The 27,523-nt window shown below is 36.4% G+C and overlaps 1 protein-coding gene across 1 annotated transcript in view; it reads left to right on the plus strand.

Moving 5' to 3' along the window:
• Window positions 1-27,523, plus strand: part of LRBA (LPS responsive beige-like anchor protein) — a 522,692-nt gene that overhangs the window by 150,267 nt on the left and 344,902 nt on the right. Inside the window, exon 35 of the mRNA XM_037058420.1 lies at window positions 21,536-21,600. Coding sequence (XP_036914315.1) covers window positions 21,536-21,600 — 65 coding nt within the window. The remainder of the gene's footprint in view (window positions 1-21,535; window positions 21,601-27,523) is intronic.

A 27,523-nucleotide genomic window follows, 5' to 3' on the forward strand; every position in this document is an offset into this window, starting at 1 on the left:
TATGTTTTTTCTGCATATATTGGTAAGATCATATGACTTTTATCCTTTGTTTTGTTAATGTGGTGTATTATATTAATCAATTTCTATATTTTGAACCATTCTTGTGCCCCTGGAATGAACCCCACTTGATCATGATGAATTATTTTTTAATGTATTGTTGTATTTGATTTGCTAGTAGTTTGTATAGGATTTTTGCATTTGTTTATCAGAAACGTTAGTTTGTAGTTTTCTTCCTTTGTTTTATCCTTGCCATATTTTGTTATCAGGGTAATATTGGCTTTATAAAATATGTTGGGGCCCTGGCTGATGTTGGTTAGTGGATTGAGTGCTGGCCTGTGAACCAAAGGGTCACTGGTTTGATTCCCAGTCAAGGCACATGCCTGGGGTGCAGGCCAGGTCTCCTGTGGGAGCCATGTGAGAGGCAACCACACATTGATGATTCTCTCCCTCTCTCCCTCCCTCCCTTCCCCTCTCTCTAAAAATAAATAAATAAACTGTTAAAAAATGTGTTAGGAAATATTTCCTCATTTTCAGTTTTTTTGGAAGAGTTTGGGAAGGACAGGTTTATCAAATCTTCTTTGAATGTTTGCTGGAATTTACTGTTGAAGCCATATAGTTCTGGGCTTTTTTTTGGGGGGAGGTTTTTGATGGTTGTTTCAATTTCCTCACTGTCAATTGGTATATTTAGATTCTCTAGTTCTTTCCACTTCAGTCTAAGAAAGTTGTATCTTTCTAGGAAGTAACCCATTTCTTCTAGGTTATTAACTTTGGTGGCATTTAGGCTTTCATAGTATTCTAGCATGATCCTTGTATCTGCGATGTTAGTGGTAACTTCTCTCTCACTTGTGATTTAGTTTGAGTCTTTTCTCTTTTTTCCTTAGTCTAGCCACAGATTTGTCAGTTTCATTATCTTTTCAAAGAACCAGCTCTTTGTTGTATTAACTTTTTCCTGTAGTCTTTGTTCCCTATTTCGTTTAATTCGATTCTAATTTATGGTAGTTCCTCTTTTTCTGCTGACTTTGGTTTTCTTTTGTTCTTCTTCTAGTTCTTTAAGATGTAGTGTTAGATTGTTTGTATAAATTGTGCAAATATTAAATGAATGGTAACATTGGTCAAAAATCACCATATTTTGGGCTTTTGCTTTTTAGTCTTTCTCATTATGAAATACCACCATACTTTTGTGTTAAGTGTGTATTAAGTGTTCATTTTTATTAAGTCATTTATTACTACGTACTATAGTCATGTTCATTTATTAATAAGGTCATATTTTTCAGTTTTCCTCTGGCTTAGTAAGATATACCTATTTAAAAAAAACAACCTCAGTACAGCATAATTTATGTTCTATATATGCACACATTTTAAGTGTGGGGTTTGATGAATTTTGACATATGCACTACCATCTGATAACTGTTTCAATCCAGGAAGTTTCCTGTGCCTCTTAATCTCCACTCCTGTCACTCAAGTTTCCACTGATTTTATTCCTGCTACTGTGGATGAGTTTTGCTTATTGGAGAACTTAATGTAAATGGAGATACACTTCTTTTATTGTGTCACTCACTCAGTGTGCTGTATTTAGGGTACACTTCAACCTTTTTAAATGAAACTCACTATATAGTATTAAGAAAATTCTGTGGTTTCTTGAACCATTTAATAATTGAATAATGAATTTAATAATCATTAAATAATTGAACAAGTAAAGGATTATCTTTTTTCCAACCACAAAATAGGAATTCGAGTATAAGTTGTTTATTAGAAATGTAAAAAAGTCTTTTTAATTTCCTGATGCATTTTTAAAACCTGTCAGGAAATCCTGTAGTGTCATTGTGTTCCACAGCAGCATGGTGAGGTTATTACCTTACTTTTAAAATTATTTTTGTTTTTACTGAGTGTGGAGCTTAGTGTAAATTGCTCTGTCCTCTAGAGAGCTTTGTGAATTCATCTGCCCCTCAGTTCTCTTTGCGCCTGCTCATTTTATTTGTTTGCATTTACTGTTTGGGAGGCATGCATTGAATACTTTTAAGATGAGCCCCTCCTTTTAAGGGACAGTAGTCTAGGGGGAGAGAGAAATAATTGTACTACAGCACAGAATTTTATAAGGACTTAAGAATGCAGGGAGTAGTTACAGTTGAGTACAAAAAAATTCTATGGGTTCCTATTTAATGCTTTTTTCCCTTTTTGTGAATATATAATTTCAGACTCCTTTGATTTTCAGTGTTAATTTTTTCCAAGTTCCTCCTATATTTTTATAATTTGATCAGCATTTTTAGATTCTAAAGTTCCTAAAGCATTTTCTCCACTCTCTCTAGTACCTCTAATTGTCTTTGGATGGATTTGTGGTGGCTGTGTCTTGTTTGATCAGCTCTCACTCTGCAGATTTTCCAGTACAGCAGGTTCCAGAGTGTGTAGTGTGTGATGATAATGGACGTTGTGTGGGAAAAAGCTCACAGCCATATAAATGAGTGCAGAAAATGTTCCTTCAAATTTAATTAGTTTTCTTTCCTGTAAAGCCCCTCAAGGCCTTTAGTAAATATCTGTATAAATGTGTTTATAATATTGCATATTATTGAATCTGTAATGGGAATAAAATTAGTATATTTGATCACACGGTCCTGTTTATGGCCATAGTGTGTGTGGAACATTTTTGTAAAACATAATTTGGGAAAAGCTACTGGTATATCAGAAGTGAGACAGTGAATAATGCATGAAATCTTCTTTTTTAGTATTCTGCTTTTGGTATTTCCTGCTTCTCCCATCACAGCAATTAAAGAAAATCAATAGATATACAGAATTATAGCTACTCTTTTCTTTATGCAACAGTGATTGTTTTTCCTTCATTCAGAAGAAATTATTTCAGTTATTTGTTCTCATTCCTATCTAAGTTAATTTGGACAAAAATCCCAATTTATATGTCTTTCTGAAGGGTTAGATGTTTAGAACTGATTACAGTGGTATTTTTTAAGAGTGACTTAAGTTTAACCAGGCTGTTGCTGTCTGTGTCTCTCTATGTGTATTTTTTACAATATTTATGCAGATCAAACCCTACATTTAAGAATAAGTTCAAATAATTTGACACCAGTTGATTATATAGCTATTTCCTGCAGTGGTTAAGTGAAAACCTTACTATTTTCTTTGTGTGGTGAAAGGAGCTTGCAGAGCAGCCTTCTGCAAAGTGTATGCGACATTGGAACTTGTGCTTTGGTGTGTTGTGTATAAAACATCTCATTTTCTTTGTAACCAGCCTCACCTTTTCCATTGTAACTAGGACTTTGGTGGCAGGTGGCTTCTCTGAGACCAGTTTGTATGTAGTATGTTCCCACTAGGATCAATATAATTCAATATTTCAGCCTTGTCATAATGTTATTCCTCCTTATGTTTTGGATATGTTTATAGCTCCTCCTTAGAATGTACTTACAGAGTTAGTGAATGTAGATTGATTGTGTCTGAACTTTGTTTATTGTCTGTGATTAGGACCTTTTGATTGTGAATGGATGAGGATCAATAGGGTAGTGATTAACTTAAGGATAAAAAATAGGTTTCTAGTACAGTCACCTAGTTTTGCCTGAGAGCTGCGGAATGCTTTATCCTTATAATGGAGAAAACCTATGAACATAGGTGTTGTATATTGAAATGCTTAGAATTACCTTAATTTTATGTACAATAGAAATAGTTGACCGTGTTATACGGAGCTAGATGCCTTTGAAGTGTGACAGGAAGTTCATGGAAGTTGGAGAGGGTAGTTCAAGGTCAAGGTATATTAACTGATGATGAAAGTCTTAAATACACTAAAAATTTTAGAGTATCTGAAATCAATTTAATAATTATATGCTAATATTGTAAAATATTGATGGTTTTGTTGGATTCAAAATGTATAACAGGTAGTGTGCTTTTATAAGATGGATTTTTTGTCTTTGAAATACCAGCAAAAACATTAGAAACAAAATACAGTTCTTTTAAAAAAGAAAGTGTGTAAGTTGAGGAGTTAGTGAACATCAGGTGGTTTTTATTTGAATCTGAATAATGTAGACCTTTCCAATATTAAGTTAAATTGCTTTGTTACAACCAAGGTGAAGCATCATTTAACTTTAGATGCAGGATTTACTCTGAAATTCAGGCATCCTGTTGATTCACTAGCGCACTAGGGTTTGGAAAGCACAGCCTTTCAGGGTGAGTTTTGTGTGACTGGGACTACACCCTGTGGCTTGGCAGTCTAGTCGGAGGGATGATACCATGCTGACTATATAACTAGATCTTTGAACAGTATTCTCAAGGGTGGCAAATGCAAAACAAAGTAATATCAACTGGCACTTAATTCTGCTAGTTTCCTGCTGATTGGGGTACTCAGTGAAATGGGACTCTTCCCGACAGGAAGTCGGCCTATGAGTATGGAGACGTCTGAAAACAAAGTGTGCTTTAATTTGGCACCCTGTGGCTTTACAAGTGGTCTTTTAGATTTGAATTTAGAAAGAGTTCGCAAAAAGGAGGAATACAAGAATGGAGATGTTCTAAGCATACCATTTTCCTTTAGTTTTTCAGGTAGTTCCCTCTGTTTCTCAGCTACAACTGCATGGTTTTACTTAGTCCTTCCTTTTTTCCCTACTACTTCAAATTAATCTTCTGAAGTTCTATATTCTATAGTATTATAGAAAGGCTAGGTTAAAAGTGCAAAGCTTGGAATTGTTTTTGTTTAATATCAAACTCTGGTAATTTTGTGAAGGCTCAGCTGTATTCTCATCCATATATATTTCTTAAATAGTATATAATCTAACCGACTTCAGTCAGAGTAATCAGGATTGTTAGGATCCAGATTTAAAATTTTCTGTTGAAAGTTGCCTGAGATGAAATAGTTATGTAGAAATTTAGTGCCCTGATATATACAGTTAATATATAATAGCATAAATTTAGGAAGGGGCATTCATTGTGTGTTAGTAACTGCACGCACAGTGTGTCTGCTGTGTACCTCTGAGTCGGGCAGGTCTTGTAAGTCAGGCTGCTGTTGCATCAGGGGAACTCCCAGAAGCACGTGTGTAGGGCTGACAAAACCTAAGGTTTGCACTCTGAAGCTTATGTATTTTTTTTCTAGTAGTAAATTCTTCAGATGCTATAGTTGGACTCTGTTGTCTCCATGAGTAACAAAAAAAAAGATGCCTTGCATAGGATCTTAAGGAGTGGCTTAGGCCAGGAAAATGCTGTGATGATAGATTTTTGAATCTTAAATGTTTTTCACTCTACCACTTACTGACTCAGTAACCATGAGTAAATTACTTCACTTGATCGAGACTCACTGTCTTATTGAGTGAAATGGATGTAATAAAGATTGTATTGGATAATATATGTAAATATATGTAGGACAGTCCAATAGAGCAAACTAGGTTATAAATTAAAGTCATTAGATTCTGACACTAAGTGTTTTCACAGCACACAAAAATCCTCTTAGTATTTTCAATATTGTTTTCTTTTTATGAAATTAACTTGATTGTTCAGATTTTTCACTTACAAGTTCAGTCCACCATTATTTTCTAGTGTCTTTTTAATTCTTTCCTTTTTTTTTTGTGGTTATATGCCCAGTCCAGTCCATTTTCATCTTGAACATGGAATATTGGAGTTAGAAGAGGGATCTAAGAGATCAGCAGCTTTGGTGCCTTTCCGATGTGGACAAGGTTAATGGGTAACATTCTCATTTTCCATGGGCTTCCAAAGGCATGGCTCCATTGTTCTCTGGGCCGGCTGTAGTGACAACTGTTTTGGAAAGTCAGTCAGGTATACCTGAGTACAAGTGAGATTGCTGTCATTACGGAGTGTTAACTACTATTACCATTGTCTTAAGAACCTCTTTTGTACACTGTTCAACCTTTTGTTTTTACTGCATTACTTTTAATGCTCCTCTAGTGTTAGTGTTACCACAGTGGAGAAATACTGTCTGTTTATAAGTTAGTGTAGTTTACTGATTATCAGCTTTTCTTTTTGTTGCCAAATACATCATTAGTGAAGTTCCTTATGACTTGAGTCCTTTCAGAGTCGGGGAGGCAGGAAGGCACAAAGGGAAGCATCATTTGAAAAATTCCTCTTGTAAAGAGTCACTGATTCAGCCCTGGCTGGTGTGGTTCAGTGGATTGATTGCGGTCCTGGGAACCAAAGAGTCACCGGTTCAATCCCCAGTCAGGGCACATGCCTGGGTTGTGGGCCAGGTCCCCAGTAGGGTACATGCAAGAGGCAACCACACATTGATGTTTCTCTCCCTCTTTCTCCTTCCCCTCTTTCTAAAAAATAAATAAATAAAATCTTAAAATTAAAAACTTAAAATAATAAAATAATAAAATAAATCACTGATTCAGCTTATTCCTAAGTTAGAATTGACCTTTTTCTTTGTTTATTTTACCTCTTTCAGTACATATTGACAAATTTGATTTCCTTTCTGAGAGGAGCTGTAGTTTACTACCTTGTTCAATTAAAACTCCTCTTCCTTATTTTCAAGGTCCTAACAGATGTTAATTTACTTTATATAGTTATTCCTATGCTGCCTTGTAAATAGTATTCAGCTTTTTGACATAAGCATTGTGTATTTTTGCCAATTTCTGGGTAGTTTACCTATAAACCCAAATCTCCCAACCGTATACCTGTTCTCTACATTCACCTTATACTTTATTTTGTATAATGCAATTTTACATATAGTCACTATAAAAATGCTATATAATGTCCTAAATGCTGGATGCACAGTGCATTCTTTTTGGTAGTGGTTGCATATTTTTGAAAGTTACTTATTTGGAAGACAGAATAACAGATTGTCTCTGTGGGGTCAATTGGTTTGTCAGGTTATTCTTGTTATTAGGTACTCCATAAATGGGAAAAATTGAATTTTGGTTTCTTATTGTTCCTTTTTATGGGGAAAGGTGATCTATTCCTTTATTCCAGAAAGCTTATACACCTGCTTGGTGTTGTGGAGTTGTCTCACACTTACGTCCTTTGCAAAGATTCCCCATTGTTGTTCTGAAGCGCCGGTCACATTTGTGAGAACGGGATTCCATTACATACAAATGTAATCTGAAGAAGAAAATAGAAGGTTTGTCATTGGCAGTGAGAAAACAAACTAATCGGGGAGAAGCTTTCTCTTTTTAATCTTTCTGTTTCTGATCGGTCCCCTCACCGCGTCCGGACTGCCGCCTTGCTTCCTTGGGCATCAGCGGTGCTGCCGCTGCCTGTCTGCGGACGCAGGCCACCGCTCTTCTCGGTCCCCGCTTGGATGCCCACTTGGTACTGCCGGCGCAGCTGCGTGGCTTTCAGTTTCTTGGAGCGGGATAGGCTTCAAACATAGCAGATTAACCGAATTTCTAGAACTGAAAATAAAACCGGTCACAAGTCAATTGCTATGAGAACCAACACTTGGAGCAGAAGTTGAAAATGTTTCCACCTCTTGCCATAATACACACATTTTTAAAAATGCTTCTGTTTCTTTTGAATCTTTCAAAGTTTTTTGAACTTGATAGTAAAGTTTACTTTTCTTCAACTTGCTGTTTCTGTTGCTTTAACTTGTATTCTCTAGTGCAGGGGTGTCAAACTTACTTTCACCAGGGGCCCCCTCAGTCTCAAGGTTGCCTTCAAAAGGTGGAATGTAATTTTAGGACTGGATGAATGTAACTGCTCCCTAACAGGTAAGGGAGAGCTTGGCACTGCTGCCAGGTAGAAGCAAGGTGTCAGGCCGGACAAAACGAGGTGGAGGGCTGGATTCTGCCTGTGGGCCTTGTGTTTGCCACCTGTACTTTAGTGTGATGGGCTGAAATAGGCTACCCCCAGAATACCCTTGTCACAAGCTTGGAACCTGTGAATGTTCTGTATGTGGAAAAAGGGTCTTTGTGTGATTAAGGATTTTTAGATGAGGGGATGGATACTCCTGAATTACCTGGGTGGGCCCTTAATGCCACCCCATGTATCCTTTGAGAGAGACGGAGATCAGAGATGGGCACACAGAAGGTGGCAGTGTGAAGACGAGCGGGGAGTGTGCTCGTCACGTGGCCAAAGTCAGGGAGTGTGCACAGGCGCCAGCAGCTAGAAGAGGCGAGGGACAGATTCTCCCCTAGAGCCTCTAGGAGCACGACTTTGCTGACACCTTGATTTTTGACTCAGTGAAACCAATTTTAAATTTCTTGTCTCCAGAACTGTGAGAGAACAGACCTCTAGTGTTTTAATCCACCAGATTTGTGGCAGTTTGTCATAACACACAGGAAACTCATCTGGTAATGTTTTTGAAGATCTCTGAGTGCTCCCTCCTTCACTTATGCTGTTAAATTATTACTTTACCAAGCATTTGAATGTTTGTTACTTGGAAAACTGAGTCAGGCACTATTAAGAACTCAGAGAAGTGGAGATCCCTGCCTGTCAAGTGTTTCTCCACAGTTAAGGAGACAAATTGCAATTTGTGAAGTTACTGACCGGGAAAAGAAAAAAAGCAAAATAAACTGATATTGCATGTATGTTTAACGGAGATGAAATTAATAGGGATAAAAGATGGCCAGAGAGATACACTGTTGGTTGGTGGTTTCATCAGTCCTAATTCATTTATGCAGCAAAACTGGCCTATCACATCACTACTGTAGGTCGAAGAATGGCCTACATGATGAAATTTATCCATAGCACGTCTTAGGTCTTTTGCGTTATACTTACAGGCGATATCAGCTAATATCTCGTTGAACACATTGATAAATATTTGAAAGAGTTATGGAAACATTGTGGCATGAAGGGCCTTGTCCAGGAAAGTCATTAAGCACACTGATTGGCTGCAGGCTGTGTCTGTTGACAACCATAACGTGTTGCCGTGGTCTGTAGGGTGTGTGTTTCAGATAGTATTTTATTAAAATCGGGACCAAAGCTGCATGAAAGCCAGAGGCAGTGTGAGGATTAGAAAACTCTAATTCTGAAGATGTCATCATGTCACAGTGTAAACTTAAGAGATAAGTTCAATAAAAAGTGAAAAAGATAACTTATTTCCCCCTGTTGAATGCTGGCATGAATGTGATGCTGTTTCATAACTATTGCTTTGTTTGTTTGATGTAAAGCTTTGAACACTGAAATTGAAGTCTCACTTGATGTTAACATTAAGGATTTACTCAATGAATACATAGTATCAGTTTACAGTCATCACTGTTCAGAGTGGAAGACCCCAAATGGTTAAGCAGCAGGAGAGTTTTTCTGCTTTTAGTTAAAAACTGCTGTTTTCTATATGCCTTATTTACTACATGTTTAATTCTTAATGTTGTGTGCGGTGGGACTGGGCATGCAGAAGTCAGCAGAAGGAGTTCTGGTTTTTACATCTAGAGCTATTACGTGCTGTACAATAATAAAGGCACTATTTTATTGGGTTACTTGTAATTAACTTCAGCACTAGGCATTCATATAAATCATTCGTAATCTGTTTTCTTTAGATTTGTATTCTTTTAAACTGGTTTAACATACTTGCTTTCTGTTATCTTTTTACATGTGGATCGAGGTTGTAATTGCTTTTTGGAATTAGGCTGTCAGAAACCAACATATATGTGAATTCAAGAAATGATTGAGGCAAACTAATGAACTTTACATAATATTTTATGGAGATTTGTTACTGAAATAAAATTCCATAGTAGTATTGTTTTCTTGTGAAACTTAATAAATAACTGTTCTCCAAAGTTAAAAAGTTCACCCATGCAAAATGTTCAAATGGCAACTCTCATTAATTAGAAAATATTTATACTTTTTATGCTTTTCAAAATCCTGAGAAAGTAGACATGAGACTTCTTTGCACTTCTGTCAATTTCTTGACATTCTTTTAATTTTAAAAACATTTGAATCTACATATATTTTTAATAATATTATCTGATAGATGCTATTCATAGGTTTCCTAGTAATTTATGTTGTTTTTACTGATATTGAAATGATTTTTATTTTAAAGTGGACTAAAAATGAAATAGAGGTAGACTTTTGGATAAAAAAAGGTACATCTAAAAAGAAATACACATGTATGACTGCTTGAGATTAGCTGTATTATTCAAAATGATTTTAGAAAACAGAACTTTGTCTCTAAAAATACCTTCATTTCGTGAATGTTTACGGTGATTTGTAGAAAGAAGTTAGAGGTAGAAGATAATTTTATTCTCAACCGTGATACGAAAATCTTGACTTGGTGGTGTTATAAATGAGTGTTAGGTGTGTGGAGGTGGCAGATGGGAGGCATGAAGAAAGCTGCTGGCACTCATGTCCTGAAAGCAGTGCTTTTAAAAATAATTCCGTTGGTAAATACTTTTTATTGAAGCTCAGTACATCAGATGGTTTAAAAATCTTTTAAAAATAATTAGCTGTTTTATATAGTTTTAATGGAAGTCTTTCATGTTTCCTCTCCAGCAGTCTCTAATGAACACTCCCTGTAATTTCAGTGCAGGCTTTGAGATTCCCTGAAGACTTGACTCCAGACCTCAAAGGGCAGCAGTTGCCATATGTCTGGAGAGCTGGAGTTGCCAAACAGGCTGACCATGTCCTAATAGGACACATTTATGTAGCTCCCGAATGTGAGGCCCTGATATAAACTTAATGATGATCGTCTGTTGAGAGATTGTGGCTGCAAAGGGCTATAGCAGCTTTTGTCACTTTTTTGAAATCAGCTTTCTGTGTTGATTAGTGAGCGATCTTGACAAAATTGGCACCAGTTTGGAAGTTATTTAGGGTCATTTTTGGCTGGAGACTGTTTTTCCTGAAAATGTTTGAAAATATTTTCAAATGTACTTGCAAATATATGAATTTTACCGTATGCCAAACACAATAGCAAGAGGGTTATTGTTTTTTATTATAAATTTAAAGGTATATTTATAGTAATTGCATAATTGACTTTATGGTTATCTGTTTTTTATTTTTAAAAATATGCATTCTTTATTATGTAAATCCACTAGTTACTTTCTCAAAATTCAATTCTTTGCTCATAGTACACGTTAAAAGATATTTGTTAGCTAAGCAATTATAAAACTATACCATTTGCGAATTCAGCTTTATAAGAATTTTCTCTTATGTCTTCCTATTGTAGTTATCTGTATATTGCAATATGTTTCATTTATACACTGAGCTGTAATATTTGTACAAATAAAATGTACGTTTAGAAGTATATGTGTACAAAAATCATTGATGCCAAAAGTTTCCAAATGGCAATCTTTCATTTTGCTATTTTGTGTAAGGATTTGTTTTACCCTCTAAAGAGACAATGGAATAAGACCTGTGCTTTACTGTGGCATATTCCTCCTGGAATGAGGTTGCTCAAGTTTGTGTCAGATATGCTGCTGAGAGAGTGCTGACGCAAAGTGCAAATGCTGTTGAAAAGTTCTTGATAGTTTACTTTGAGCTCTTAAGATTACTGTATCTTGAACATGAACAAGTTTTCTCTGGTTTTGACCTTTAGGCCTGTGCATAATGGGGTTCTCAATTTTGTTGTAATACATTCTTCTCCTCGTTTGAGCTTTCCTTTGTGGTCTGCTCCCTTGACTCCTAATAGGCTTCTGTCATCTATTTAGGTAAAAGGAGCTTCGTCTAATGAATTGGGTTTATTTTACAAAGGCGTATGTAACTGTGGCATCTTAAAGTAGTAATAATTTTGTATTATTTTGTTGATGAGCACAAACCTTTCATTTTTATATTTTTAAATAAGAAAAAATGAAATATTTCAATATGAGTTTAGGTTTTCGTTAACAAATTACCCTTCATTCCTTTCTTTAATTTAAATTACGTTCGGATGCTTACATCAGTACTTACCAAAAAAAGGAGAATATTTTATTGGCAATAGCAGTGAACTTAATTTCATTTGGTAGAATGTAGAATACTGACTTTACGAAAAGGAAAATTCTCAATAGTTTATGATACATTTATATTTTTGTAGGTTTGGCATAAGTATTTGTGAAAATTGAATGCTCATGCTGCTGTTGAAAGATATTTCAGAATAATTTCTGATACATACCTATTGCCCAGTGAGAAAAAAATGTGTATTTTTATTTTCTAGTTACTGTTCTTCATTTAGAGCATATGATTTATAATATAAATTTTATGGTTTATCAAGCAAAACATGTAAATCATGTCACAAATCTAATAAAAATCTAATAAGAGTGTAATACTTAATCTGAAAAACAATAGTCCCCTTTCTACTTTTTCTTTCTCCCTTGATTCTACTTCCCGAAAGGAACCACATTCAGATCTCTCAGTTGTTGCCTCTGCTAGTTGCCTTTATGTCAATAAATGATACAACAGCTATTTCTTGATTTTTCTATTTAAGACATTATCTAATGTCTTCCACGGGGAAGGCGACCATTGAGGATTTACATTGCTTTCCCTTTCTCTTTCCCTCTAACATCATTCCCAGTACAGTTACAGCATAATATTTAGTTAAAACTGTAGTTAACATTTACATTATTGTGACAGTGTAAGTAAATATTTATATGGCAGAACTATAAAATATGTACCATGATTACCCTCCCTCCCTCCCTCCCTCCTTCCTTCCTTCCCTCCCTCCCTCCCTCCCTCCCTTCCTCCACTTGCTTGTCTTTTTTTCATTCTTTATGTTAATGTTAATAATATCTACTTTTGGTTTATTTAATATTTTTACATCCTCCGCAGATTTATTTCTAAATTTTGCTGGACCTGTGAAACTTCTACCAGTGTGATCAAACACAGCCTTGTATCTGTTGGTTCAGTTGTCTATCTTGGGGGCATAGTGCCTGGACTTGTCTGTTTTCCTCTTTAAATCTGGATTGGTTGCTTTTCAGGTCTGTTGCAAGCTGTTATCTGGAGGCTTCTTTTACCATCAACCCAGAATTTTTTTCTCATCTTTTTTATGCTCTAATCTCATGTCTCTCCCCTGTGTCACATAATGGCCTTCTTTTTGAAAAGTACACTGATTCGGCATTTATTGGTCAGTTGCAGTGGACGCATTGATTACTGTTCTGGCATTGGGTGTATAGTAGAGAATAAAACAAAGGTAAAGACAGATTAGGACTTCTGGCCAAGATGGAGGTGTAGGTGGAAATACTGTGTCTCCTCGCACAATGAAATGTAAGGACAACAATGATTTCGAAACAAAAATACAACCAAAACAGACAGAAAATTGAACTGTACGGAAGTCCGACAGTGAACCATTCATTCAGACTGGTAAGAGGGGTGGAGTTGGCGGCCGGCAGAGAGAAGTCCTGGCAGGAAAAAGCGGTGGTTGTCAGACCCTGGGTGCAGGCTGGCAATGGGCAGACCCAGTAAGGTGCCCAAGGCAGCTGGCTGACTGAGGACACACGTTCACACGCTGATAAACCAGGCAAATAATGGGCAGTGAGACAGACCACGCAACCCAGGGCCCTAGTGATGGGAAATAAAGCCTAAAAGCACCAATTGAAAAAACTTTCAGGGGTTGAGGTGCTGGGAGTGACTCCCAGCCTCACAGGAGAGTTTGTTGGAGAGACCCACAGGGTCCTAGAACGCACACAAGCCCACCCACCCGGGAACCAATGCCAGAAGGGCCCAATTTGCTTGTGGGAAGCTGCAGAGGGGACTGAAAGCTAAGAGAGAGTGGAGCAAGTGCCATTGTTCCCTCTCTGACCTGGCCTCACATACAGTGTGAGTTCCCATCACATACAGTGTCACAGCCCAGCAGCTGGGTTGCCCCGCCCAGGTGAACATCTAAGCTCTGCCTGTCATGTAACAAGCCGTGACAAGACAAAAAAAGTTATGGCTCAAGCAGAAGAACAAATCAAAGCCCCACAGCCAATACTTTTAAGCGACCAAGCCAACCTATCAGATGCACAGTTCAAAACACTGGTGATCAGGATGCTCACAGAACTGGTTGATTTTGGTCACAAATTAGATGAAAAAATGAAGGCTACACTAAGTGAAATGAAGGGAAATGCACAGGGATCCAATAATGATTAGAAGAAAACTGGGAGTTAAATCAATGGAGTGGACCAGAAGGAAGAAAGAAACAACCAAACAGAAAAGAATGAAGAAACAAGAATTCAAAAAAGAGCGGCTTAGAAATTCTCAGATATTGGAATCTTTAAACATTCCAATATCTGAATTATAGGGGTACCAGAAGGGAAAGAGGAGGAGCAACAAATGGAAAACTTATTTGAACAAATAATAAAGAACTTCCCCAATCTGGCAAAGGCAATAGACTTCCAGGAAATTCAGGAAGCTCAAGAGAGTCCCAAAGAAGGTGGACCCAAGGAGGAACACACCAAGGCACATCATAATTACATTAGCCAAGACTAAAATGGAGAGAATTCTAGAAGCAGCAAGGGATAAGGGGACAGTCACCTACAAAGGAGTTCCTATCAGACTGTCAGCGGATTTCTCAAAAGAGACCTTACAGGCAAGAAGAGGCTGGAAAGATGTATTCCAAGTCATGAAATCCAAAGACCTACAGCCAAGATGCTCTATCCAGCAAAGCTTTCATTTAGAATGGAAGGACAGATAAAGTGCTTCTCAGATAAGGTCAAGTTCAAGGAGTTCATCATCACCAGGTCCTTACTATATGAAATGTCCAAGGGACTTCGAAAAAGAAGATAAAAAATATGAACAGTGAAAGGACAGCAAACTCACAGTTATTAACAACCACACCTAAAACAAAAGCAAACTAAGAGGACAGCTAGAATAGGAGCAGAGCCACAGAAATGGAGAGATCACATGGAGGGTTAGTAATAGGGGAGTGGGAGGAGAAGGGGGTAGAAGGTACAGAGACTAAGCATAGACGGTGGGGAAGAAAATAGGGGGGAGAACAAGAGTAGCGTGGGAAATGTAGAAGCTAAGGAACTTAAAACACATGGACATGAACTAAAGCTGGAGAATGTGGGTGGGAGGGGGTATGCAGGGTGGAGGGGAATGAAGGGGGTGAATGGGACAACTGTAATGGCATAATCAATAAAATATATGAAAAAAACCCAAAAAGTAAAGACAGAAGATCTTGTGGCAATGAGTGTGCCTTGGACAAATAAAGAGGAACAGGATGGAGATGAGGTTTGTGCGTCTGTATTAACCTTGGTGAGACACGTCCTCACAACCCCTCGGTGAGGGATTTCTTGAGAAAGAATGCGTGAGGGGTAGAATTTTTTAGATTTTGCTGTGTGAAAATGTCTTTTACTTAACTTTTATATTTGATAGCTTGTTTGGATAAGTATTAGTGGCTGGAACTTAAAATCACTACAAATTTTCTTCTCCCCAGTAACTTTTAGTATTTTTACTGTTTTAAAATTGTTTATGTCGTAACTGGGTTGATCATTGGTGTGAGTGTGTGTTTTAGAACTCACTGTGTTTGGTATTTTATGTACACCTTTTCACTCTGAAAAAGTGTATACATGTGCTCAGAGAAATTTTCTTGGATTATTTCTATGGGGATTTCTTTTTCTGTTTTTCTCATTTCTGGATTAATTTTCTAGTTATCATATCCATTCTCATGTATTTTTCCTCTCATTTGATTTTTTTAGGAGTGGTTTCTTCATATTCCACTATAAGCTATCAAATTTTAGTTTGGGCCCTGGCTGGTGTAGCTCAGTGGATTGGGCACGGGCCTGCGAACCAGATAATCACGGTTCGATTCCCAGTCAGGGCACATGCCTGGGTTGTAGGCCAGTTCCCGGCAGGGGCCAGTTCCCAGCAGGGGATGCACGAGAAGCAACCATACATTGGTGTTTCTCTTCCTCTCTCCTTCCCTTCCCCTCTAAAAATAAATAAATAAAATTAAAAAAAAAACAACAAAAAAAATTTAGTTTGTTATTCTACTTTTAATTTTTAAGAGCACTTTCTGGTTTTCTGGATTTTGTGGGGGAGGGAGGGACCAAGCTTTGATGGTTAATTTTGTGCATCAATTTGGCTGAGCCATGGGGCTGTACCGATGTGGAGTCAAACATTATTCTGGGGTTTTCTCATGAGGCTATTTCTGGATGAGATAACATTTAAATCAGATCTTACTCTGCTAAGTAATGATCTTATCTTACTCCCCTAATAAGCATGGGCCTCACCAGTCAGCTGAACACCTGACTAGAACAAAAAGTCTGGCTGTCCTCACAGTAATAGAGGATTCCACTTGCTTGAATGCCTTAGAACTGGGACCGTAGCTCTTTCCTGCCTTTGGACTCAAACAGAAGCATGAGCTCCTTCTGGGTTTTGAGCCTGTTGGTTTTCAGACTGGAGCTAGACCATAGGTTTTCCTGATTCTTATGCTTTTGGACTCGTAGTAGAACTGTGCCCTTGGCTCTGCAGCTAGTGGGCTCACCCTGCAGGCCTTGAAACTTTTCACACTCCATCATCTGTGAGCCAGTCCTTACAACAAATAAAGTATGTTTCACCATCCTGTTGGTTTTATTTCTGTAGAGAGCTCTGATGTGGGAGCAGAGAGATACCAGGGAATAAAGCAAAGTCCCTGCCCTGATTTTTTTACATAAAAAATTAATTGCTATGATGTTATTAATTATACTTTTCGATAGTCTTTCTCTACCATGGTAACAATACTGTCTATCTTCTATGAGGTTTTCCTTTTCTTTTTCTAGTTTGTTTGGTGTGTATGTCATTCACCTGAGAGTCTTTCCTCTAAGGATTGATGACACTTTGCTGTCCAGTCATATTTAAGTGTACTGAATAAAAAAAACCCTACGTGTCTTTGGCAGTTGGCCACTGGTGGGAATAACCTATCTTTGCCATTGATACACACTTAAGTTTTCTTATGGCTTCTCACTTTTCTTAGAAAAAAACTTCTTTAATCTTGCATAGAGTTTCATAGTTCAGTGAGTATACTTTCAAATTACTGTATTTTTTTTAAACTAAGGCTTTTCAGGGTATCTAGATGTTTACCCTCTGGAAAGTAAATTTTCAATCTTGTGTGGTGCTGGCAATGGCCATGCATTACGGGGAAGAGGATGTGGGCCTCTCTTTTTTTTAAAGATTTTATTTATTTATCTTTAGAGGGGAAGGGAAGGAGAGAGGGAGAGAGGTATCAATGTATGGTTGCGTCTTGTGCGTCCCCTGCTGGGAACTGGCCTGCAACCCAGGCATGTGCCCTGACTGGGAATCGAACCACGGTCGTCTAGTTCAGAGGCTCGCGCTCTATCCACTGAGCTATACCAGCCAGGGCTTGGGCCTCTCTTTTTTTATACCAGCTTTTATTCATTTAACGTGTTTTCATCCCTGTCCCTGAACCATCCTCAGATGCACTCAGTGCTTCTGATCTTGACCTTTGGAGGCTTCTGCTGCAAGCATTGGTTTGCTTCCTAAGGATGATTCCCCTGCAGGTTGCAGAGAAGTTTTTTGCCCTCTTTCTTACACTGTTATCTCCTTGTTATTACCTTTGTTCTTGTTTTTCACTATGTTTAACCTGAAGCTACTTATTATATTCCTTTTTTAAAGACCAAAATATAGTTTAGTGACTCTCTAGCCCACCGGAATAGAAATTGATACTGCATTTAGTGCCAACATTTATGACTTGAACCCCACCTCCAAAATAAAAGGTGACAGAGTGGAGTGTGTGTATGGAGTCTTTGTCATTCTGCGGCTTGATTTTATTGGCTTTAGGGCGTGATAACACTGGGAATTACTTTTAAATTTTAGGTAAATTCATGTAGTACCTTCAGTACACTAAAATATATTGTAAGAGATTATTGAGTTTATAGAAAAGTGTCAAGTTCACTTTAAGGATATTAGAATTAAATATAAGTAAAGTAAGTTAATATATAGCACTTTAATTTGTACCCTTTTCTCTATATTTGTTTGTTGACCGTGGGAGAAAAAGACTTAATTTTGTTAATGAGGATTTTTTTATTTTCCCTCCAACCAACAAAACAGACTTTTACCACCAAATGCACATATTTGAAATTTAGTGGAACTTTGTTTCATAATTTTACTAATATATACTATCATGGTGTTGTATGACTTAAGAGCATCAGTAAGCTAAGAGTATATTTTAGTAAAAATTGACTAGTCAACAATTATGGCCGTAGGGAGTGATAGTCAATTAAATACAGCTTAGAAAAAGTATGAAATTACTGACTCAGTTGCTGTGTTTTGAGTCCTTCCTCTCTGAAGTGCTGAAATGTGTTTTGAAATTACTTAGTTGCATTAGTGGTTAGATTTGAGGCTTTTAACGTGTTTTTCCTGAGTACCTCTGGGATGAGAATAACCAGGACCTTCAAACGTACTATGCATTTTGCATCACTATATAATTGCAAATACTGTGATGAAATATCGAAATGATCATGAAAAAGGATAACCATTACGATTTTCTTTCAACTATTAAAACTCACTAAAGGTTATATTGAACTGTGGCTTATAAAATTGTTTAGACTAACGCCTTGTTTGACAATTATCTCAGAAGTGGAGAAAATGCATTAGGATAGCACGATTAATGAGTCATTTTTCTAGTTTTGGCAGCTTCCTTAGGATTGTAGATAGTGTTTTAGTATGGAGAAAACTTGGCTTTGGCTAACACCTAGGTTTATTTAAAAATTAGTTTTCTATTCTCTTGGGCTTCACTTTCTTTTTGTCTGGGTTATTCGTATCAGCATGTATTTATATACCTGATATGTATTTTATTATATGTTCATAATTTATAATTAGGAATAAATTATAGATAAATTAAAACTTATTAATATCTTTGAGAACTGAGATTTTTGTAACAGTACCCAAAAGTATAATAAAGATTTGTATAGTTATTTCATTTCTCATTTTGTCTAATTTTTTTGACTAGTGAAAAGTTTTATTCCAGGTGATTAGACAGCAGTTAATATAAGTTAACAGATGTGGGTTTATAAATAATGCTGGTAAAACAAGAAGCCTAATGCATTAGTAGTAATAAATTTTTGTTTCTGAGCTTTTATAACAAAATGGACTCTTCCACTTTTATATGCCCCTTCATGTTTAATTTGTTTTGAAGTTAAACAAAATATTTTGTGTGACATATGAAGTTAATTTTAGGTCATAAAAATTTTTGTATTATAAATTTTTTAAAGTTATACCAACTTTTACTAGTTTTATATCTGTTCTAACTCATGCTGTTTCAAATTTTTGTAAAATTTAAATGCTACACTTCCTGATTTTACATTATAAATAAAAGTCAGTTTGTATACATAAATGACAATATAATCAAACTGATATATTTACCTATTAAATTTTAGTCTTTTCACTGTTATCTATTTTATTCATGTAGAGTTTTGAATTCTATGTGATAGATATAGTAAAGATCTTCACCTGCTGGAGTTTTAGATAAGACATAAGTTATTTGAGAAAAACAATACTTGTAAATATTTTAAGTATAAGATGTATGAGCTAAAGAACTATATATAGGATATCCTTCTGCCTTTTTCCTGACTTTTTTTCTAGCAAGAAAAGTAACTTTTCTTTTTATTAAAGTTGGTTTCCATTTTGAGATTTTTCTCATCAAAGAGATCTAAATGAAAACTCAGTCAGTCTGAGGTCTTGCCGCTTCATAATCTGGTGCTGAATGAGATTTCCAAGTCACTTGCCCCGAGTGCTGTGTTGTGTCAGAGCTGAGGAGTGAGTGTCTGCTTCTGCTCCCTGACTGTGGCATCCTCCGAGCTGTCGCTGCCCCTTCTGATTCACTGCTGTCTGTCAACAAAGTAACAGGTGTGTTCTCTTGCCCTCCAAGCCTCAGCTTCTTGTATATCTTCCTAGAATCATTTGCTGACTTTTCCAAGGGCATGGGATTCTCCAAGGCTGTTTTAGGTCTGTTTCTCTCCTATTCCTGAGCATTGCTATGTTTAGGGCAACTTTTTGAGATTTTTTTTTGTCTCCCTGTGCTCTGCCTGGGGAGTGGAGTGTGGGATCTTCTGCACCAGCATCCTGAACTGTGCCTGTGGTCTCTGCTTTTTTGTCCCACCCTCTTTTAACTAACACAAGTGGGGGTTGGGACTCTGGCTCTTCTCTCAGGGATGCGCTCCTTCTCAGGACTTGATTGCTTTCTTTCTCTGCCATCTGTCTATTTTGCTGGAATGAAAAGTATTTTTAAATTAGGTGTTTCTATTTGTTCTTGAAAAATAATGGTTTACCTCATGATAAACACTTGGTTTACCTCAGAAATACAAGATCTCTGTTTTATTGTTTCAGTTGGTTGGGGTTGTCAATTTTGAGAGAGTATGTATTGTAAACTGTGTGAGTCACTAATTTCTAGATATTTTAAGTTACTGAGACAAAATAAGAGCTGAAGAAAATTTTAAGGGAGAATCTAAGACAAACACATGTAAAGTGAATGCATCCATGGATGTACTCTCTTAGTGGCCGGATCAGTTTGAGAACATAGATCGCATGCCTTTGTGTCTAGTGCTCTTTCCTCAACAGCAGGTTGATTTGTTTCCTCTCCTCGGTGTAGCCAATTACAACTCTCCGTTGTCTGACTGACTGTATATCTAATTTCCATTCTACTGTATATGTTCTGTTAGTATGCTCTTATACTCTTCATGAACTAGAACCCTATAACAGAGTTATAGCATATAGCCATTTGACTACTTCCGGTTTTCGAAACTTAATAGAAAGTAATACAGAATTGGATATAAAAGAAAAAGTAGAAGAGAAAGGATAAGGCCAAGCCCCCCACACCCACCCAGGAATTTGGCATGAGGAGGAACAGTCATCAGGGGTGAAATCACATGGAATTTAAAACTCTTAAAGGTGTTACTTTCAGAAAGTATGAATGTGGTTTATGGGTGCAGTGGTAAGTAGCCCAATGTTGTCTTTTGTTTTGAGCTTTGTAGAAAGAATAGAGAAAGATCAGTTGAGGAAAATCATGTAGGTAGATCATAAGGGTCTTCTGGTTTTAAGGAACTTAAAGATTTTGTATGTATTTCCAGTTCTTGAAAAAAAAAGTTATATTTGCACATGCACACAAATACACACATTGTCATTTGTCATCAAATCTAGCTATATGTCAATTCAGGTAGGCCTAGCCTGGTTGTAGTAACACTTATTTTTTATATATTTTGATATGAAAATTTAAAAAAATGATTTATACATAGTCTACTGGTTGATCCCCCCCCCCAGGCTTTTAATGGATAATCTATTTATAGCTAGTATATTTATATTATCTTTTGCTAATTTAAGCTAGTGAACTATAGTTTTATAGGTCAATGTCTAGCCAAATTTACTAATTTTTCTGGTCTCTTTCTCAGTCATTAATTATCAGTTTATGGTAGAATATGCACTACTATTATGTTTATTAACTAACTATGTGTTCCCTTCATTTGGGGTGATGTATCTCTTTTTCTGAAGTCCACAGTTTAATTTAGTGATATATAATGTTATAGAACAAAAAGGGCAAGATAAATGTAGATAGGCTTATGTAGTTTATATAGAGAGTCAAATCGTTGCCAACTTGTCTAGTTTACTTTTAATATCAGCCATTCATGTGTTGTGGGGCTGCATTGGTCAGGCAGCATGTTTAACACAACTTCTACTTTTAAAAACAGGTATGAAATTGAAATGTGTGATTTTTTAATAATTGTTGTCTTAAATACGTTACTAAGTAAGAATTGTTCAGCTATTTTCTGCTATTTTTTAGGAGTGGCAGAATTCTATTCAGAAGAATGCAGGCCTTGCTTTTATTGAACTTGTCAATGAAGGAAGGTAATCTATTTTATATCCATTATATTTTACTTTAAAATCTGTAGTTTTGCCATTAAAACTGATAATTCTTTGGTACTGTATTGTTTTTGTAGTCAGTAATGTAGAAGATAGTGATATTTACAAATAGGTCAATATTTAATTACCTTCTGGCTTTCTTTATCATTACATATTTAATTATAAAGTTCTAGTCTTATTTTTCAGTAAGTGAAACTGAAATTAGTGAAAGTAAATTGATGAGTCTATTAGCAGATATAAGGAAAACTGATACTTATTTGGACTTCCTATTAAGTTCTGTTATAAAATATTTGCAAAGCCAATAATTAGACCAAGATGTTTATATTTATAATCTCTTATGTCATGGCCTAGTCATGAGGGAGAGAGGGATCAAGTTTTTGTTTTGTGATGTGATGAGAAAGTGGAGAGAATGGGAAACCTGGTAGGGTTTCATGTAAAGAGTAGAGATATGAGACTTTAAGGAAAAAAATAGTAGTAGGAAATTAAAATGAGGAAAGTACAGAGATGAAAGGAAAGATACAGGGACAAAATAGATTTAAAAGAGAGAGAGAATGAAAAGCTAAAAGTAAATGTAGGGAAATGATGAATAGACTGATTTGTGTCTGTTTTGTGGCAGCTGATTTTGAATTAATTGAACTGAAGGCTTAGTGTGTAGATTAAAAGGTGTGATGGCTGCTATCAGAAATGGCATTCTGAGCAAAATCATTTAGGAATATTTCTCTATAGTGTTCTGACTAGTGTGGAGAGACCGATGCCATCACTGTAGGGACTATTTGAGTAGGGGGAAAAAAGGGGAAAAGGGTACTATTAACTTTATTTGATATTAAATACTATTAAAATTCTTCCATTCAGCAAATAATTATAGTTGCTCACAGACTATTTTTGGAACTACATAAATAAGCCTGAAATTATAATGCTTTATGATAAATTCTGTGTTAGAAGTAATTAAGTACATGTTACTAAGGTAGTAATGAGAAAAAAAGAGACCATTTAGGTGAAAGAATTAGGTAAAACCTATCCAGGGAACATGATTCTAGAGATGTCTTTTCAGGGATGAGTAGGGTTAATGCTGCAGATATTTGAAAGTGGAGATGCTGAGTAAATCGGAGGATGGATATGTGAAAAGCATTTCAAGTGGAGGGAATAGAATATCTGAATACACTGTGATGTGGGAAGGTGTGTAGAATATTCAAGTGTGTCTCTGAGAGAAATGTGTGTGTGTGTGTGTGTGAGAATTGGAATAGAATTGAGGGTCTGGATGCTGACCTATTGTAACATATTTGGCCTAATGTAACATATTTGGACTTTCATCTAAAGGTGATGGGAAGTCTTGGGAGGTTTGAAGCAAACAAATACATTTGTGATGGTTTGGTTTTGGAAAGATAAGTGGCAGAAATGTTTGGGATCCAGGACAACAGTGTCAATCAAGTCTGTTACAGTACTGATCCGAGTGAGAAGCAGGGTTACACTCTAATCTGGAGTCTGGCAAGTGGTAGGAAATCAGTAAATAGTTCTCAATGAGGGAATGACTAATACTTGAGTATTACTTTAAGCAAAAATTTCAAAGTGCGTATTCATCAGAAATAAATAGTTCTTTGGCTGAATTTCAACACTGAGGTGGTGGATGCTTTTGGAGTTTGTATGTAGGAGAAGAGATGGAGAGGGCTGTGGACGGAACAAGTGCTTGCTCTGCTTCATGCAGAACACTGATCGACAGATTTTCTATAGTTTATAGGGCTCATTTGTTTAAAGAAAATTCTTGGTTCTTTTTTTAAAAGAAAACTTGTTATAAAAGTTGATACACTCTTCGTTATGCAAGTTACTGTTACATTTAGTAGGCAAGGCAGCGTAGCATTGTGATTAACAGCATTGGCTTTGGATTAGCCCTTTGGTATCTGAAAAGTGCTTTTACTTCCGTGAGCCTCCATTTCCTCATTTTTCATTCAGCCAGTATTTTTAAGGCACTGTGTATAGTGGATTGTCTTTGATGCTGGGGATACCGCAATAAACAAAACAGATAAAGGTCTTTGTTTTTTTTGTAGATCTTACATTCAGACAGTCATTGACAGACCTTTAAACAGTAAACGATACAGGTTATGGGTTATATAATATGTGAAAGATGATAAGCACTATCAAAACATATAATGTGGAACAGGTTGAGGGGGATGGAGATTTTTGAATGAAGTATGAAGGGTTGTCGTGCTTTGCAGTTTAAATAGAACGGTCAGAGTAGAGTTTACTGCGAAAGTGACATTTAAGCAAGTGCTTGAAGGATGCCAAGGAGTTAACCATGGCCCATGTAGGGGAAAAGCTCTCCAGGTCTAGGGAACAGTCAGTGTACAGGAGAAAGCTTCCTGGTGTATTTGAGGAATGCACCCAATACAGTGATAAAACCATGATGAAAGTGGAAAGAAGTAAGAACTGAGGTCAGAGAGATGATTAACACGGAGCGAGATTTTGTGTGGAGCCTTTGCAGTTTACGAGAAATGATAACCTTCGTAGGATTGTGAGTAGAGGAGGGAGATGATCTGTTTGATGTATTACAGATCACTCTAAAAGATCACTGGCTAATGCATGTAGGGCTTTAAGAATAGAAGTGAAGGGATGAATTAGGGAGCTGTTGCAGTACCCTAACCCTCCTTAACTAGGATGCTGACCAGGTTTAGGGTCTTAACAGTAGAAGAGGTAAGAATCAGTAGGATTTTGAAATACCGAGCCCTCTTTGCCTAACTGGGATGATTCTCCCTTGATCATAATGTACAATTTTTAAAAAAGATTTGATTTATTTATCTTTAGAGGGGAAGGGAAGAAGGGAAGGAGAGAAATATCAATGTATGGTTGCCTCTCATGTGTCCCCTGCTGGGAACTTGCCTGCAACCCAGGCATGTGCCCTCACTGGGAACCAAACTGCAATCTTTTGGTTCACGGGCCTGCGCGCAATCCACTGAGCTACACCAGCCAGGGTCATAGTGTATAATATTTAAAAATTATTAGAGTTGGTTTTGTCTGTTGATTTTTAAGTTACTTGCTTGGGCTTAATTTGCACAATTTGTCTCTGTTGTGGTAAACTGCTGTTAATATTACTGTTTAGCTCTTTCAAGATTCTTTGTTTTTTACTCTGGCTTTTCAGAGGCTGACCCTTTCTGTGTAGCTTAGAGGTCAGCAAATGGTCAGAAGTTTCACTGAAGCCTTCAGCCACGTATAGCTGGTAGACCTGTGTTTTGTTTGACAACAACTATTGGGGTAGCTTTGATTTCTGTAATTTTTTTCCAAATCTGTACTGGATATGTGTGAAGTTCCTATTTTCAGGATATCCCTCTTAAGTTTCTGGTTTGTCCTCCTATCTCCTGCTCACCCTAACTGCAAATATAATCTCAGTCTAGGACAGCTCTGGGCTTTTCCTATTTTCAGTGTATGCATTTCCTGCCCTGCCTTCCAAATCGAGTCAGTTCTCTCTGTCAATGAAGTTGCTAATTTCCGTAAGTAGCCACAGTCTATGGTGGTTGAGTAGGGCATTCCCAAAAGGTTGCCACAGACTTACCAGTTCTTCCTCAGTGTTTAGCAGACTTCGTTAGTAAAATTACTATAGATTTTAGGAACCCTGAAATGATTGTCAGTCATCATTTCCATTCTTGTCGTTGACCTCTTTCTTCTACCATCGTCAGGAGACCTGGCCCCGCATCTCCCCTTGTCTGGCTTCTTCTCATTGGAGCCCTAGTTCAGGTATCTATCACCTCCTCAGAGAGGGCTTTCCTGAAACCTGCTACCAGATTACTTTTACCTCATTTCTTAAAATGTCTTTTTCTTACTCTGCTTTCATGTTTATCTTTATTGTCTTTCTTCTTCTGTAATGTGTGTATTATGTTCCGGAAGGGGAGACCCTTTGTTTCATGGTGTAGCTCATGGATGTATCCCTGACTCTAGTAGACGTTCCCTGCCAATTAAGTAAATGTGTTTAATTGATGATAGTGTCTCTGCAAGTACATTGTATGTATAGTTTTGATTTGTTATTGTTATTTTTATGTAAACAACATTCCTTCTTAAACATAAATTTATACAGAAAATCTTGACAATAGCTATGATATTCCTTTGAGGATTTTTACCAAGAGAAAGGAAAATTATATATATGATATATATAAAACATTTATAATAAAACATTTCGATATTTTGTAAAGAAACGAATTCCTTTAAGATATTCTCAAATATCCTTACCCAGAATAGCTGGTTCTTATTATTTCTTATTGGGGAAATAGTTATTTTAATAATCTGTTTTTATATCATCTGTGATCATGGGTTTTCTAAAACCCTTTTTCTGTGTTCTTGCTTAATATTCTCTTAGTTTGTATGATTTGTTATCCTCCTGTGGTTAGAAACTGTCGTTTTAGTCCTTCGCCTATAGAGAGTATTAAGCCTTGTCTTTTAAGTAAATGTAAGCAATAAGCAGTGGTGGAAAGAAAGCTCACATCCATTAATGAAATAGTGGATGTAGTATCTGAAATTTTTATCATCTCTTTAGATGTTAGAATATATTTTAAAGGAACAATTTAGGGTTTTTCTTTTTAAATCAAGGGATTGGGCTCGCCTTTTATAAATAATCCAGTACAGTGGGGTTAAGTGAGTTTACATAGTGACGGGTGTATTAGTGAAGTAGTGTCCAGTGTTCAGCTACTAGACTTCATGCCAGGGGCTAAGAGAATAAGTAATAAGGTTTTTCTTTTCACTGGAGAGACCAGCCTTTTTTTCCTTTATTATGTAAGTCTGACCTGCCTTGACCTCATTTATAGAGTAGCTGCTATAAATTTGGTCCTTGATTAATGTTTTATTAGTGTAAATAACATGAAGGCCTTTATAGTCTGAAACTACAGCATAAGGTTTAACGGACTTGGTGGGTATCATTAGCAAATCAATTACTTAGGTCAGACATAAATAACTGTTGTTTAGTAGAAATACCTCTCTTAACTCTCACCTGTTTAATTGATAAGATACTTTCTTTGTAAATACATTGTTTTGATATTTTTGAGTCTAATGTTTGATATTTTTATGTCAATATTATATATAGAAATAAAATAATCACTACCAGTGACATAATCATGTAATATTTCTTTGACAGTTTTTACCAAGACAGAAGTAGGTACATATGCATATAATAAAAGATTTCAGTTACAAAATCGTATTTCCACATTTTTGAGCGAGAACATTGTATTCCTGATTCATAATTTTGTTTCATGGTATATCAAATCATTATCCTCACTATCATCTCTACTTTGTTTTAAATACACAAATAATTGTCCTGGCTGGATAGCTCAGTTGGTTAGAGGATTGTTCTGATAGTCCTAGGTTGTAAGTTCGATCCTTAGTTAGGGCACATACCAGAATTGACCAATGAATGCATAAATTGGTGGAACAACAAATGCATGTTTCTTTCTCCACCTCTGCAATTCCTCCTTGCCCCTCCCTCCCTCTCTCCCCCTCTCTGCCCTCCTCTCTATAAAATCAGTGAATAAAAATTAAGAAAAATAAATGTGCAAGTAATTGTTCTGGAAGAGTTTTGTTTTTCCTGAAAGGCACAACTTTCTTTAAACAATTTTATATTATTTAAAGAATATCAGAACTTTCTTTTAGACTATTCTGTGATGCTGTGGCACCACATTAAATGGAAGTAGGAAAGTCAGTCATTAACCCTTGTTTTAACTTTCTTAAGTGAAATCTGAAGGCTCAGTGTTACACTTAAAATCAAGTGTGGTAAGTCACATTATTATGTATATTGGGCTTCAGTTGATTTATTTGTATACTTGATTTATTTTATATTAATTACTTTTCCCTTCACTTAAAATGTGTTTAATTGGAAAATGGATTATTTAAATGAATTCCAGCAGAACTGTTGCTTACATTTTTAAATTGTCAGTGA

This window comes from Sturnira hondurensis, unplaced genomic scaffold (genome assembly GCF_014824575.4).
Source record: "Sturnira hondurensis isolate 20B ecotype Veracruz unplaced genomic scaffold, ASM1482457v3 Scaffold0010128, whole genome shotgun sequence".
Classification (NCBI taxonomy): domain Eukaryota; kingdom Metazoa; phylum Chordata; class Mammalia; order Chiroptera; family Phyllostomidae; genus Sturnira; species Sturnira hondurensis.